The sequence below is a fragment of the Anomaloglossus baeobatrachus genome, chromosome 5, assembly GCF_048569485.1.
Source record: "Anomaloglossus baeobatrachus isolate aAnoBae1 chromosome 5, aAnoBae1.hap1, whole genome shotgun sequence".
Taxonomy (NCBI): Eukaryota; Metazoa; Chordata; class Amphibia; order Anura; family Aromobatidae; genus Anomaloglossus; species Anomaloglossus baeobatrachus.
In genome coordinates, this window is record NC_134357.1 from 570,807,226 (window position 1) to 570,822,147 (window position 14,922).

General features: G+C 51.7%; 1 protein-coding gene across 1 annotated transcript in view; it reads left to right on the plus strand.

Annotated features, from left to right (window-relative positions):
* Window positions 1-9,323: 9,323 nt before the first annotated feature.
* The window catches only part of LOC142313062 (uncharacterized), a gene marked incomplete at its 3' end in the record, with an annotated part of 29,323 nt that continues 23,724 nt past the window's right edge, over window positions 9,324-14,922 (plus strand). Inside the window, exon 1 of the mRNA XM_075352047.1 lies at window positions 9,324-9,327. Within this exon, the coding sequence (XP_075208162.1) occupies window positions 9,324-9,327 (4 nt within the window). The remainder of the gene's footprint in view (window positions 9,328-14,922) is intronic.

Sequence of the window (14,922 nt, forward strand, 5' to 3'; positions counted from 1 at the left end):
TCGTACACACATCAGATTGCACACACACACACACACACACACACACATCAGATTGCACACCTACATCTGATCGTAAACACATCAGGTCACACACCCACACACACTCACCACATCTGGCGATACTTGCTTCTGGCCTGCATGAGAACTTGGGATGCAGTGCAGTGGAGTGCGAAGACCTGTGATGGAATGCATCAATGCGTTCCACCGCAGGTCCTCTATGTGTTCCACCGCAGGTCCTCTATGCGTTCCACCGCAGGTCCTCTATGCGTTCCACCGCAGGTCCTCTAATGCGTTACACCGCAGGTCCTCCATGAGTTCCACCGCAGGTGCTCTCACTCCAGTGCACTGCATCCCAGATTTCTCTGCTGGCCAGAAGCAATCCGTATCACTGGATGTGCTGTGTGTGTGCGCGCGCGCGATCTGATATGTATGCATGTGCAGGTCCTCCCATTCGTCTGGTGAGTATGATTGCAGGGACTTCTGTCTTCTCTCTTTTGGGGGTGTCTGTTTTTTAGTGTCCTGCAGTATTTTTTTTGCTGCGTAGAAACTTCATATTGAACGGCGACTGGGGCTTATTTTCGGGGAAACACTGTAGTGCTTAAAAAAAAAAAAAATTCTGAACTTTTTTATCTGCTTTGTGTCGCCACTACCGTGTTTCCCCGAAAGTAAGGCCCTGTCTTACATTAATTTTACCCCCAAAAGTCCCACCCTGCCTTACTTTCGGGGGAGGCCTTACATTGGAAAAAAAATGACAATCCTCCCCCCTGCAGCCTCCCCATTGTTTGAGATCCGGCATCCACCCCTTCCTCCCCCCTGCAGCCTCCCCATTGTTTGAGATCCGGCATCCACCCCTTCCTCCCCCCTGCAGCCTCCCCATTGTTTGAGATCCGGCATCCACCCCTTCCTCCCCCCTGCAGCCTCCCCATTGTTTGAGATCCGGCATCCACCCCTTCCTCCCCCCTGCAGCCTCCCCATTGTTTGAGATCCGGCATCCACCCCTTCCTCCCCCCTGCAGCCTCCCCATTGTTTGAGATCCGGCATCCACCCCATCCTCCCCCCTGCAGCCTCCCCATTGTTTGAGATCCGGCATCCACCCCTTCCTCCCCCCTGCAGCCTCCCCATTGTTTGAGATCCGGCATCCACCCCTTCCTCCCCCCTGCAGCCTCCCCATTGTTTGAGATCCGGCATCCACCCCTTCCTCCCCCCTGCAGCCTCCCCATTGTTTGAGATCCGGCATCCACCCCATCCTCCCCCCTGCAGCCTCCCCATACAGTGGTTCTGCCCCCCACTCTGCCACCACACACACTGACACATACGGTACCGGTACAGCCCCACACGGCACCCACACACATATCGTACCGGTACCGTACACACACACACACACACACACACACACACACACACACTGACACATACAGCCCCATACGGCACCCATACACATACCGTACACACACACACACACACACACACACAGAGAGAGAGTTTCGGAACTTACCGAAATCGGAGCGAGCCTGCAGGCGGTGACGTCGCGGCTGATTTCGGCCAATCAGCTGCGAGCCGGCTGATTCGGCCAATCAGCTGCGAGCCGGCTGACTGGCCAATCGCAGCTCGAGCTGAGGGCCAATCAGCTGCGAGCCGGCTGACTGGCCAATCGCAGCTCGAGCTGAGGGCCAATCAGCTGCGAGCCGGCTGACTGGCCAATCACAGCTCGAGCTGATGGCCAGCAGGGAGCCTTGCGGGGGCCATTTACCGGAGGCGGACCACAGGTGGCACGAGACTGGAGAAGGCCTGGATGGAGCGAGGGAACAGCGGCAGCGGTAAGTTCCTGTACTTTCCCCAGGGACCCCCACCCATATGCGGCCTTACATTACGCCGCGACCACCACCCATAGGCGGCCTTACATTCCCCGGCCCCCCCGCTACCCTGCCTTACAATCGGGGGGTGCCCTACATTGGCGGACCCCCCCGAAACCCCCACCCTGTCTTACTTTCGGGGGGGTCCTACTTTCGGGGAAACACGCCGTGTTTCCCCGAAAGTAAGGCCCTGTCTTACATTAATTTTACCCCCAAAAGTCCCACCCTGCCTTACTTTCGGGGGAGGCCTTACATTGGAAAAAAAATGACAATCCTCCCCCCTGCAGCCTCCCCATTGTTTGAGATCCGGCATCCACCCCTTCCTCCCCCCTGCAGCCTCCCCATTGTTTGAGATCTGGCATCCACCCCTTCCTCCCCCCTGCAGCCTCCCCATTGTTTGAGATCTGGCATCCACCCCTTCCTCCCCCCTGCAGCCTCCCCATTGTTTGAGATCTGGCATCCACCCCTTCCTCCCCCCTGCAGCCTCCCCATTGTTTGAGATCTGGCATCCACCCCATCCTCCCCCCTGCAGCCTCCCCATACAGTGGTTCTGCCCCCCAATCTGCCACCACACACACTGACACATACGGTACCGGTACAGCCCCACACGGCACCCACACACATATCGTACCGGTACCGTACACTGACACATACAGCCCCATACGGCACCCATACACATACCGTACGTACACACACACACACACACACACACAGCCCCATACGGCACCCATACACATACCGTACGTACACACAGCCCCATACGGCACCCATACACATACCGTACGTGTACACACACACACACACACACACACACACACACACACACACAGAGTTTCGGAACTTACCGAAATCGGAGCGAGCCTGCAGGCGGTGACGTCGCGGCTGATTTCGGCCAATCAGCTGCGAGCCGGCTGACTGGCTAATCGCAGCTCGAGCTGAGGGCCAATCAGCTGCGAGCCGGCTGACCGGCCAATCGCAGCTCGAGCTGAGGGCCAATCAGCTGCGAGCCGGCTGACCGGCCAATCACAGCTCGAGCTGAGGGCCAATCAGCTGCGAGCCGGCTGACTGGCCAATCACAGCTCGAGCTGATGGCCAGCAGGCAGCCTTGCGGGGGCCATTCACCGGAGGCGGACCACGGGTGGCACGAGACTGGAGAAGGCCTGGATGGAGCGAGGGAACAGCGGCAGCGGTAAGTTCCTGTACTTTCCCCAGGGACCCCCACCCATATGCGGCCTTACATTCCCCGGCCCCCCCGCTACCCTGCCTTACAATCGGGGGGTGCCCTACATTGGCGGACCCCCCCGAAACCCCCACCCTGCCTTACTTTTGGGGGGGTCCTACTTTCGAGGAAACACGGTATGATGTGTAGACGGCTGTGAAGGTCTTGTGCTCAGTCTTGTTTTATCCTCCAGTATTATATGTGTTATACTTGTGTAATGAGAGCGGTGGAGATGGCAGGATTAGAGCTGATCATAGATGTGACTTCTCCATCTGTCTGTGACTTTTACAATATTTGTTTCAGGGTGAAGATCTGCCCCATATTAATACTACAGAAACATACAGTTAGGTCCAGAAATATTTGGACAGTGACACAATTTTCGCGAGTTGGGCTCTGCATGCCACCACATTGGATTTGAAATGAAACCTCTACAACAGAATTCAAGTGCAGATTGTAACGTTTAATTTGAAGGTTTGAACAAAAATATCTGATAGAAATTGTAGGAATTGTACACATTTCTTTACAAACACTCCACATTTTAGGAGGTCAAAAGTAATTGGACAAATAAACCAAACCCAAACAAAATATTTTTATTTTCAATATTTTGTTGCGAATCCTTTGGAGGCAATCACTGCCTTAAGTCTGGAACCCATGGACATCACCAAACGCTGGGTTTCCTCCTTCCTAATGCTTTGCTAGGCCTTTAAAGCCGCAGCCTTCAGGTCTTGCTTGTTTGTGGGTCTTTCCGTCTTAAGTCTGGATTTGAGCAAGTGAAATGCATGCTCAATTGGGTTAAGATCTGGTGATTGACTTGGCCATTGCAGAATGTTCCACTTTTTTGCACTCATGAACTCCTGGGTAGCTTTGGCTGTATGCTTGGGGTCATTGTCCATCTGTACTATGAAGCGCCGTCCGATCAACTTTGCGGCATTTGGCTGAATCTGGGCTGAAAGTATATCCCTGTACACTTCAGAATTCATCCGGCTACTCTTGTCTGCTGTTATGTCCTCAATAAACACAAGTGACCCAGTGCCATTGAAAGCCATGCATGCCCATGCCATCACGTTGCCTCCACCATGTTTTACAGAGGATGTGGTGTGCCTTGGATCATGTGCCGTTCCCTTTCTTCTCCAAACTGTTTTCTTCCCATCATTCTGGTACAGGTTGATCTTTGTCTCATCTGTCCATAGAATACTTTTCCAGAACTGAGCTGGCTTCATGAGGTGTTTTTCAGCAAATTTAACTCTGGCCTGTCTATTTTTGGAATTAATGAATGGTTTGCATCTAGACGTGAACCCTTTGTATTTACTTTCATGGAGTCTTCTCTTTACTGTTGACTTAGAGACAGATACACCTACTTCACTGAGAGTGTTCTGGACTTCAGTTGATGTTGTGAACGGGTTCTTCTTCACCAAAGAAAGTATGCGGCGATCATCCACCACTGTTGTCATCCGTGGACGCCCAGGCCTTTTTGAGTTCCCAAGCTCACCAGTCAATTCCTTTTTTCTCAGAATGTACCCGACTGTTGATTTTGCTACTCCAAGCATGTCTGCTATCTCTCTGATGGATTTTTTCTTTTTTTTCAGCCTCAGGATGTTCTGATTCACCTCAATGGAGAGTTCCTTAGACCGCATGTTGTCTGGTCAAATGCAAAACCACACACCTGTAATCAACCCCAGACCTTTTAACTACTTCATTGATTACAGGTTAACGAGGGACAAGCAAGAAAGAAAAAAAAAGCACACATAATAGAGGCGCACATCAGAATCGTACAATCTTTAAATATAATAAATTTTATTGGGTCAAAAAGGAGAAAAGGACAAGGATATCATAAAAACCTTTAAAAACATGTATAACATAAGACCTCACTGATACTCCAATAACCATGAAATGACATTCCATATAATAGTTCAATCAACAATGTATAACATGCAGCACACCTTCTTGAAAAAAATGGGGACAAATACCTGGTATAACATTTAATACTTAAGTAGTATGTACCGTGGAGGAAACCCTCAGATAGGTAATCACACAATTATACCATGATTAAGGACTGGGTCCATATCAGTAATATGCAAATCCGGCCCCTCAAATGTTATCCTAGCGTTATATCTGGAGCAATGTAGACTATATATAGCAGTGTGAAATACGTTAATCAGTCCAAGAGTGGCCACATACTGAGTAAGCTGGATATAATTGCATGAACAGAGGACGCATAGCATCAGATAAAATATGTGGAACAACAAATCCCAGCCAGGGCGTTCCACTATATTCATGCAACCAGGAGCTACCAATCACACTAGTTGCTTCAGTGATCTATAGCCAAAGGGTGCCAGGGATGCCTTGGCTGGCAAGATTGTAAGTGCAAAAGAGAGTACACAGGCTCTCTGCCCATACAAGGTGCATATGAATCAGATATAGAGAGGAATCACATAAACATATCAATTAATCATGCAAGTAGTATGGGCGCAAGTAAGCGCGATTACCAGCCGGGCCCGGCGCAGTCAAAGAAGGTGTGCATGAGTCATGCAAGGAGCAAAAGTGGGGTCAAAGAACGGCCCAACGCGTTGCGCTGACTAGCAGCTTCGTCAGGGGAGGTGTGTGAAACAAGACCCACAACACATATATATATATACACAAGTAATGATTAGATGATTACCTGCCAGTTGCCGTTTGATTAATTGCAGCTGCGTGCAGCCAATGGGCGCCCCGGCGGTCTGCTAATAGAGAGGCGGACAGTCACACAATACATAGTGGCGCCCGTGCAGACGAAACCGGAAGTCCAGAGGCGCACATGACAATGCAGTAGCCATGTGCGCACAGCCAGGAAAGTAAACAAGTTGTAATGCGCATGCGCGAGCCGTGCATGTTAGAAGGCGTCCCTCCCAACAGCACAGGCAGACCTAACGCAGCATGTATAGTTAAGGGGGACAGACAAGCATGATTGCAAGTGCACAAGCAAACAAGACTCCGCGTTCGAGTCCAGACGGCATGCAGACAAACATTCCTAAGAGCAAATAGAGGCAGATCCATAGGTACCAACTATATTTACAATTGGGGAAGATAGGTCAGGTGAAAAATAAAAATATACATTTTTAGGAAGAGACCTTCATACCAGTACTCAATAGTACATATGGACAGTCACTACTACAGGCCCAATCGAAGTGTGAAAACAGTAATCTCCAAGTGGGCATATGATAAATATCAGCACAATCCTAAGAATGCATATAAGGTCAAAAAGACCAATGGACAACAGTCCCCACATAGGGTGCCACAGGACCAAGTAAGGTTTGACCATGGGTTACTCATGTAATATTTCTGAGGTGGTCAAAGACGGAAACGGACACTCCAATCCACTCGCATTGCCCTTTCTGATATGTCAGGACAAAAGTAGAGGGCACAAATCATATATACCGATATAGTGTCCAGTCACACAGAATATAAGTCCCGGTCGATGCCAACCACCAAGGTTCATCACAGGTTCCATTACTAGAATCACTTTAGATATTCTCCTTCCACTTTTTCACTGATCATAGTATAGTTTCTTATTCTGCTAAGCCATCCCTTGCCGTTGTCTTCTTATTGTAAATAATTCATAACGTCAGATCTTGATTCAATGCCATCAGAAGGTACACTGCAAGGGAACAACAATCAAGACCATAGTGAGCAAATTCTCCAAGGATGACCACCAACAGTCTAGCCCAAGAACCCAGTGTACAGTAGTTCCTCATTAAGCCCATGAGGGGCAAGTGAGTCAAGATGGAAGATCCATCTTGATTCTGCTCGGAGGAGCGCCTTATGAGGGGAACCGCCTCTACCGGTTTCGTGAATCTTTTCCAGACCCACTACCAACAATTTGCTGCTGGAACCCAAGTGGAACCTCAAAAAATGGGATGCTATCGAGGTAAGGGTCTTACCTTTCTTCAGGTCAGTTGCTGCTAAATTGATGGTAGAGGTGTGTTTTTGAATTCGCTTTCGGAGCTCCTGAGACGTCTGGCCGACATACACCTTTGGACAATCACAAACAATAGCATAAATGACATTAATCGTCTTGCAATTAATGTAAGAATGTAAGGTGTATTTTTTGGCGTCACAGGGATTCACAAAATGCTCCCTGGTAGGATGCATATGGGGACACACACTGCAGGCTCCACAAGGGAAAGAGCCCTTCAAGATAATGCCCCTCTGTAGTCTCACTGTAGGCCTACGGAAGTGGCTGCTAGTGAGCATATCTCTGAGCCGTGGTGCACGTCGTGCCGTGAGAAGTGGCGTGTCACTCACCAATGATGACACTTGGGGGTCCGAGGTGAGAATCGCCCAGTTCCTTGATAAGATCTGTTGTACCTGCTTCCATTGGTTATTGTAATCTGTGACCAGTCAGAGTGGTTGGTCTCCCTTCACCGGTTGCTTCTTGATGAGAGATTGTTGAGACTCGTTCTTCGCCCTCCTGTAAGCATTGGAGATGACACTGCGAGGGTACCCTCGTTTCCTAAAACGATGTGTTAGATCATTCGCTTGTGTGCAGAAATCTTCAGATAGAGTGCAGTTTCTACGTACCCTTAGAAACTGATCAATCGGCACTCCGCTACTGGTATGGAAGGGATGGAAGCTGTCGAAGCTGAGCAAACTGTTCGTAGCCGTCGGTTTACGGTATAACCCAGTTTCAAGGCGTCCATCCCTGATCCTGACTTGGAGATCTAAGAAGGTAGCTGTAGATGGTGAGATGGTATAGGTGAGAAAAATATTCATGCCATTATCATTCAAAGATCTCAAGAAGTCATGACATACCTCCTCAGGGCCGGACCAGATGAATATCACATCGTCAATAAATCTTCTCCAATGAGTGACAAATCGTTCAAAAAGTTCCGAACGATAGACCACCGTTGCCTCCCACCATCCTAAAAATAAATTTGCATAAGAGGGTGCGAAACGCGCCCCCATAGCCACGCCAGATGTTTGTCTGTAATATTGGCGATCAAATAGAAAATAGTTGTGGTTGAGGGCAAAGGAGCACAAGTCCAACAAGAAGGAATCATGCATCCTATCAGAATTACCTTGTGCATCCAAGAAGTACGTGAATGCCTTGATGCCATCCTGGTGCGCAATGTTGGAGTACAAGGCTTCTACATCACATGTTACTAGGAGGGATCCAGATGGAATCGTGACCGATGTACTGCATTTGATGAATTCTGTCGAGTCCTGCAAGTGTGAAGGCAACCTTAGTACCATTGTCTGCATGAAGAAATCCAAATAAGTCCCCACCATCTCACACAGGCTGCCTATACTCGACACAATAGGTCGACCCGGGGGCATGTCCACGTTTTTGTGCACTTTAGGCAACATGTAGAATGTGGGGGTTATAGGTTGTTCCACCCACATGAATTGTTTTTCTTTACTGGTTATAACACCGAGAGTGCACGCCCTGTCTAATAAAGTCTTCAGTTTTTTGGAGAAGACCAAGGTTGGGTCAGAAGGAATCTTCAAATAGAACCTGGTGTTGTCAAGCTGCCTTTTGGCTTCCCTCAGGTACATACTCACTGGCCACAAGACCACGTTGCCCCCTTTATCCGCTTCTTTAATAATAAAGTTGGTATTGTTACGGAGCTGTTGTATGGCCTTTCTCTCAGGGGGACTTAAGTTCTGGCTAGTACCTGGGTCAGCCGGTAGTCTCGAGATGTCATATTTGACTACCTCAAAAAATGTTTTAATAGCAGGAGCCAAAGAAAGCGGTGGTATGGCTGTAGACTTACGCTTCAATGGGAAAGGTTTCCTGCCCGTGGGGTTCTCGCTCTCACGAAGAAGATCAAGAAGATCATAGAAGGTCTGACGATCTGTTTCAGGGAGATGGTTGATAATATCAGGTTTTTTGTACATAGTTCTGAACACCAGATTCCTGCAAAATAAGTAAAGATCCTTAGTAAAGGTGAATTTATCAAGCACATTCATGGGAACGAAGGTAAGACCCCTCTGTAGCACCGAGGTTTCACAAGTGGACAAAATATGATCCGACAAATTAATGATCTGTAGTGAATCATTACCATTACCTGTATTGGAGACAACAGGGACAACTGAATTGGTGTTGGGGGAGATCATGGTCATAGACGCCTGTAGTTCCTGTTCGGTCGATATGAGCTCTGGGCTCGGGGTTTGTTGTTTCTCTTTCTGAGATTTCTTGTGCTTCCTGCCCCTTCTGACCCGGTGTCTACGTCGCTGCTTGTATTTGATAAAAAATCCTCGCTAGTTGTGGGGTCATGAGTAAGATTCTCTTGGGGTGCAAAATTCCTAGGGTTGGATTGTGCCCCTCGTCTTGAGTTGCCATGATGCTTCCATTTAAAGGCAACTCCTCTCTCAAAGTCACTACGATCTCTATTTAATTTATGCTTTTTTCTCTGTATGACATCATCCTCGTATTTATCCAAAGAATCCTTCATCTGTGTCAAGAATCTCCGAGCAGAATCAAGATGGATCTTCCATCTTGACTCACTTGCCCCTCATGGGCTTAATGAGGAACTACTGTACACTGGGTTCTTGGGCTAGACTGTTGGTGGTCATCCTTGGAGAATTTGCTCACTATGGTCTTGATTGTTGTTCCCTTGCAGTGTACCTTCTGATGGCATTGAATCAAGATCTGACGTTATGAATTATTTACAATAAGAAGACAACGGCAAGGGATGGCTTAGCAGAATAAGAAACTATACTATGATCAGTGAAAAAGTGGAAGGAGAATATCTAAAGTGATTCTAGTAATGGAACCTGTGATGAACCTTGGTGGTTGGCATCGACCGGGACTTATATTCTGCGTGACTGGACACTATATCGGTATATATGATTTGTGCCCTCTACTTTTGTCCTGACATATCAGAAAGGGCAATGCGAGTGGATTGGAGTGTCCGTTTCCGTCTTTGACCACCTCAGAAATATTACATGAGTAACCCATGGTCAAACCTTACTTGGTCCTGTGGCACCCTATGTGGGGACTGTTGTCCATTGGTCTTTTTGACCTTATATGCATTCTTAGGATTGTGCTGACATTTATCATATGCCCACTTGGAGATTACTGTTTTCACACTTCAATTGGGCCTGTAGTAGTGACTGTCCATATGTACTATTGAGTACTGGTATGAAGGTCTCTTCCTAAAAATGTATATTTTTATTTTTCACCTGACCTATCTTCCCCAATTGTAAATATAGTTGGTACCTATGGATCTGCCTCTATTTGCTCTTAGGAATGTTTGTCTGCATGCCGTCTGGACTCGAACGCGGAGTCTTGTTTGCTTGTGCACTTGCAATCATGCTTGTCTGTCCCCCTTAACTATACATGCTGCGTTAGGTCTGCCTGTGCTGTTGGGAGGGACGCCTTCTAACATGCACGGCTCGCGCGTGTGTCGCGGGCGGGGAGGAGGGTGTCAGCACACCGCGCTCACCCCTTCTGCTCGGGTCCGGCAGTTGCTCCTGGTGGCTCGAGCTGTGGGCCGGATCCCGGGGTATCTCGAGCGACACTCCTCACCCGTGAGTGAAAAAGGGGGGGTGTTTGTTGGGGTTATAGTTCGTGACGCCACCCACGGTTGTGGTGATTGCACCACCGCTGCTTTGGATGGGGAGCCCGGGGATGGTGATGGGAGCAGCCAGGTGTTGTGTTGCCCCTCCGTGGGTAGGGGTTGGTGATCCCGGGGCCCGGTGAGGAGGTGTGAAGTGTAGGGCCTGGAGGGCGCAGGGACGCGGCACTGTGGTACTCACTCAGCCTGAGACACGGACACAGTTTGTTCGGTAAACCAACGGCTGGTAGGACGGTCCCACAGACGGTTGCACCTGCACTCCCGGTAGTTAACGGTGTTGTCACTCTTCCCTGCACCTTGTGTTCTGATGGTGGTAGCGGTGGATTCCCTCCGGTTACCCGCTCCCCGGCTGCAATCTGGGCCGGAGGAGCTCTACACTTTGCCCGCAGGCGCTGGCCCTGGGGAAACTGGTGCCTTGGCGGTGGCGGTGTCTCCCCGGTAATGGTCGGGCTGTTGCCGTCAATCGGGACTTTGTTGCTGGGAGATCTACATCCCCTTCACTAACGGATTTAGCAGATCTGATGACTCCCAGCCCTGCTGGGGTCCGAAAGGCCCCTGTCCTGGTGCTGACTGTCCTTCGGAACACTGCTCCAGACCACCGGGCACACAGCCAACGGGGTCCTTCCAGGAACCTCCGAACCGTCCCACTCCGGACAGCCACCGTCGTTGTCAACCTTGCTGGTTCCGTCCGGACACACAGTCACGGACCTTCAGGCTTTTCTGTCACTTTCTACTTTCTCCTTTCTACTTTCACTCCTTGTGGTTTACTCTAGCCCTTCACTGGACTTTCTCTCGATGTTCACTCAAGCTCCTCCTGAGCTAATCTTCACTCCTGCTCCTCCCTGAGCTTTCTGCCTGGTTACTTCCTGCCTCCAGAGTTGTGAGCTCTTTGGTGGGCGGAGCCAACCGCCTGGCCCACCCCCTGGTGTGCATCAACAGACTCTTGGAGGAAGGCAGCAAGGGTTTCTGTTTTGACTGTGGTGTTCCTACCTGGGATGTGGGGTGTGGTGGTGTTGTGTCCTGTGTCCCCTGGCTTGCCCAGGGCGACACATTCCCCCTTAGCAAAATGCAGACCGTCCGCGGGCTGCCGTCCTACACCGGTTTTATTTTTCTGTGAAAAAGGGGATAACAGGTTAAACATATATACATTTTCAATAAATTCTTCCCAAGACGGGAGGCACATTTTACTTTAACGTTTCAACGGTGTACGGTCACGGTTTCCGCTCTCTCCCACCCAAGTAACCTGGCCCTGATGCTGCCCCTAAAACCCAGGCAGCACCCCTTGACCCACAGTCCAGCACACGGTACCCGAGCGGGATCTGTCCTTCCCTCCAGAGGGTAGCCACCGGTCCCTTTGGTGGCTGGGCCCTGGCCTGCTCTGCTCAGGGCCCTCCCTCCAACCTGCCTCTCCGGAGGCGGCATTGCGGAAACGGTAACGGTACCCAACATATTTACAAGCCACTAACGTTTGTGGTTGCCCTGCAGAGTTCACGGGCTTGTCCATGGCAGTTCCCATGCATTTTTAAACTTTGAACGGTCCCCACGGGGACAACGGTGCCGGCTCCAGCCGGTTGCTAATCACACAGATAATCAGGTAACACTTCGGTAATCATTTTTCATTTTTCAAAACTTTCAACAAACTTTTTCAAACAAACAAAGTGCTGGTCCCTACGGGGACGGTGCTGCGGGCTTCCATTGCCCTACTCCAGTTTCTCTACTGAGGTGGACCCATCCTCTGCCACCAGCACCCCAAACATGCACTGACATGCCTGCTGTGACAGGGGTACCCGGTACCCATTTCCACCGGTACGCGGAGTATGATAAACCACAGGGTCCCCCACATAGCGGGAACGCTCAATTGCTCCTTCAGCCGCAACAGCGGGCCCGGAGCTGGGGCAGGAGTCGTCAGTTCTTGTTTCTGCGTCAGGCGGGTTGCCGCCAGCTGCCGCAGCCTCCTGATCTCCAGCATCCAACACTTCATCCCCATCTGCAGTAGCATGGAACAGTAGAGTAGGTGAGCTTATGTTGAGGCGCCCCATCAGTGACGGCAAGGGCGATGCATAGGCCGAGACTAGGCCGGGCCCCTCAGCCGCAGCGGCCGGTCCTGGGAGGACATAGGGACGTGGGTTACCAGTCGGTTCTGCTACATCTATTCCCCTTTCGCCCATCGGGGCAGTTGTAATCAGCTCCTCCACCTCGCTGGTCCACTGCTCCAGCATCCGAAAGATCTGCTCCTGCTGACGCCAGTGGAATTGAATCACCCGGGCCTTCATCCAGGCCACGGTTCCAGGCTCCGGGTCTGGCACAGTCACTGCTGGGACTTCTGGCACTATGCTGTTAAGGGGCCGCGGTTCCAGCAGTTCCCCCTGGTGTACTTCAGGACCGTCTTGGACGTCTGCAGCCGGCTGGTCCGCCGGAGCGGCCAGGCAGGGTATCGCTACCGGTTGGGCAGGTAGCGGGCCTAGTGGCGGGGCGGCAGCCACCATCGCGGGTAACGGGGAGAGAGGCAGGGTGAGCGGGAGCCGGCCGGGCCCCTCAGCCGCAGCGGCCGATCCTTCCGGAATACAGGGGCGTGGGTCACTTACCCGCTCCTCCAAATCCTCTTCTGCCTCGCGTCTCCACATAGCAGCCACCACGTCCGCCATGTCGGTCTCCCACTCCTCCAGGAGGAGTTGCATATGGGCCTGCAGACGGTTACTCAGCGGGACGGTCCGGTCCCTCAACCACGTCGCCGTGCCGGGCGCGGGGGCTTCCTCGTTGGGAGTTGGGTCGTACATCTTGGCCAGCGTGCCTTCCAGGAACCCAATATTGCTGCAGAGTCCTGGCGTCTCTGCTTGTATAGCCGCAGCTACATGCGGCCGGCCGCCATCGCGTCCCCCTTAGCTCTTTCCGGCCCCTCCTCTCTCGGGGCGGGGTTTTGGCCTTCGCGCCTCTACTGCTCGAGAAGACGCTCGAGCGGGAACTTTTCGCGCCAAAGATGGCGGCTTCTGAAATTTTTCTGCCGGATACCTCCGGCTGTAACAAGGCGCACCTCTACCTGACGGCAGAGCGGTAAGATCCTGTTCGTGACGCCAAGTTGTCGCGGGCGGGGAGGAGGGTGTCAGCACACCGCGCTCACCCCTTCTGCTCGGGTCCGGCAGTTGCTCCTGGTGGCTCGAGCTGCGGGCCGGATCCCGGGGTATCTCGAGCGACACTCCTCGCCCGTGAGTGAAAAAGGGGGGGTGTTTGTTGGGGTTATAGTTCGTGACGCCACCCACGGTTGTGGTGATTGCACCACCGCTGCTTTGGATGGGGAGCCCGGGGATGGTGATGGGAGCAGCCAGGTGTTGTGTTGCCCCTCCGTGGGTAGGGGTTGGTGATCCCGGGGCCCGGTGAGGAGATGTGAAGTGTAGGGCCTGGAGGGCGCAGGGACGCGGGGGCAGCGCTGTGCCTTGCGGCACTGTGGTACTCACTCAGCCTGAGACACGGACACAGTTTGTTCGGTAAACCAACGGCTGGTAGGACGGTCCCACAGACGGTTGCACCTGCACTCCCGGTAGTTAACGGTGTTATCACTCTTCCCTGCACCTTGTGTTCTGATGGTGGTAGCGGTGGATTCCCTCCGGTTACCCGCTCCCCGGCTGCAATCTGGGCCGGAGGAGCTCTACACTTTGCCCGCAGGCGCTGGCCCTGGGGAAACTGGTGCCTTGGCGGTGGCGGTGTCTCCCCGGTAATGGTCGGGCTGTTGCCGTCAATCGGGACTTTGTTGCTGGGAGATCTACGTCCCCTTCACTAACGGATTTAGCAGATCTGACGACTCCCAGCCCTGCTGGGGTCCGAAAGGCCCCTGTCCTGGTGCTGACTGTCCTTCGGAACACTGCTCCAGACCACCGGGCACACAGCCAACGGGGTCCTTCCAGGAACCTCCGAACCGTCCCACTCCGGACAGCCACCGTCGTTGTCAACCTTGCTGGTTCCGTCCGGACACACAGTCACGGACCTTCAGGCTTTTCTGTCACTTTCTACTTTCTCCTTTCTACTTTCACTCCTTGTGGTTTACTCTAGCCCTTCACTGGACTTTCTCTCGATGTTCACTCAAGCTCCTCCTGAGCTAATCTTCACTCCTGCTCCTCCCTGAGCTTTCTGCCTGGTTACTTCCTGCCTCCAGAGTTGTGAGCTCCTTGGTGGGCGGAGCCAACCGCCTGGCCCACCCCCTGGTGTGCATCAACAGACTCTTGGAGGAAGGCAGCAAGGGTTTCTGTTTTGACTGTGGTGTTCCTACCTGGGATGTGGGGTGTGGTGGTGTTGTGTCCTG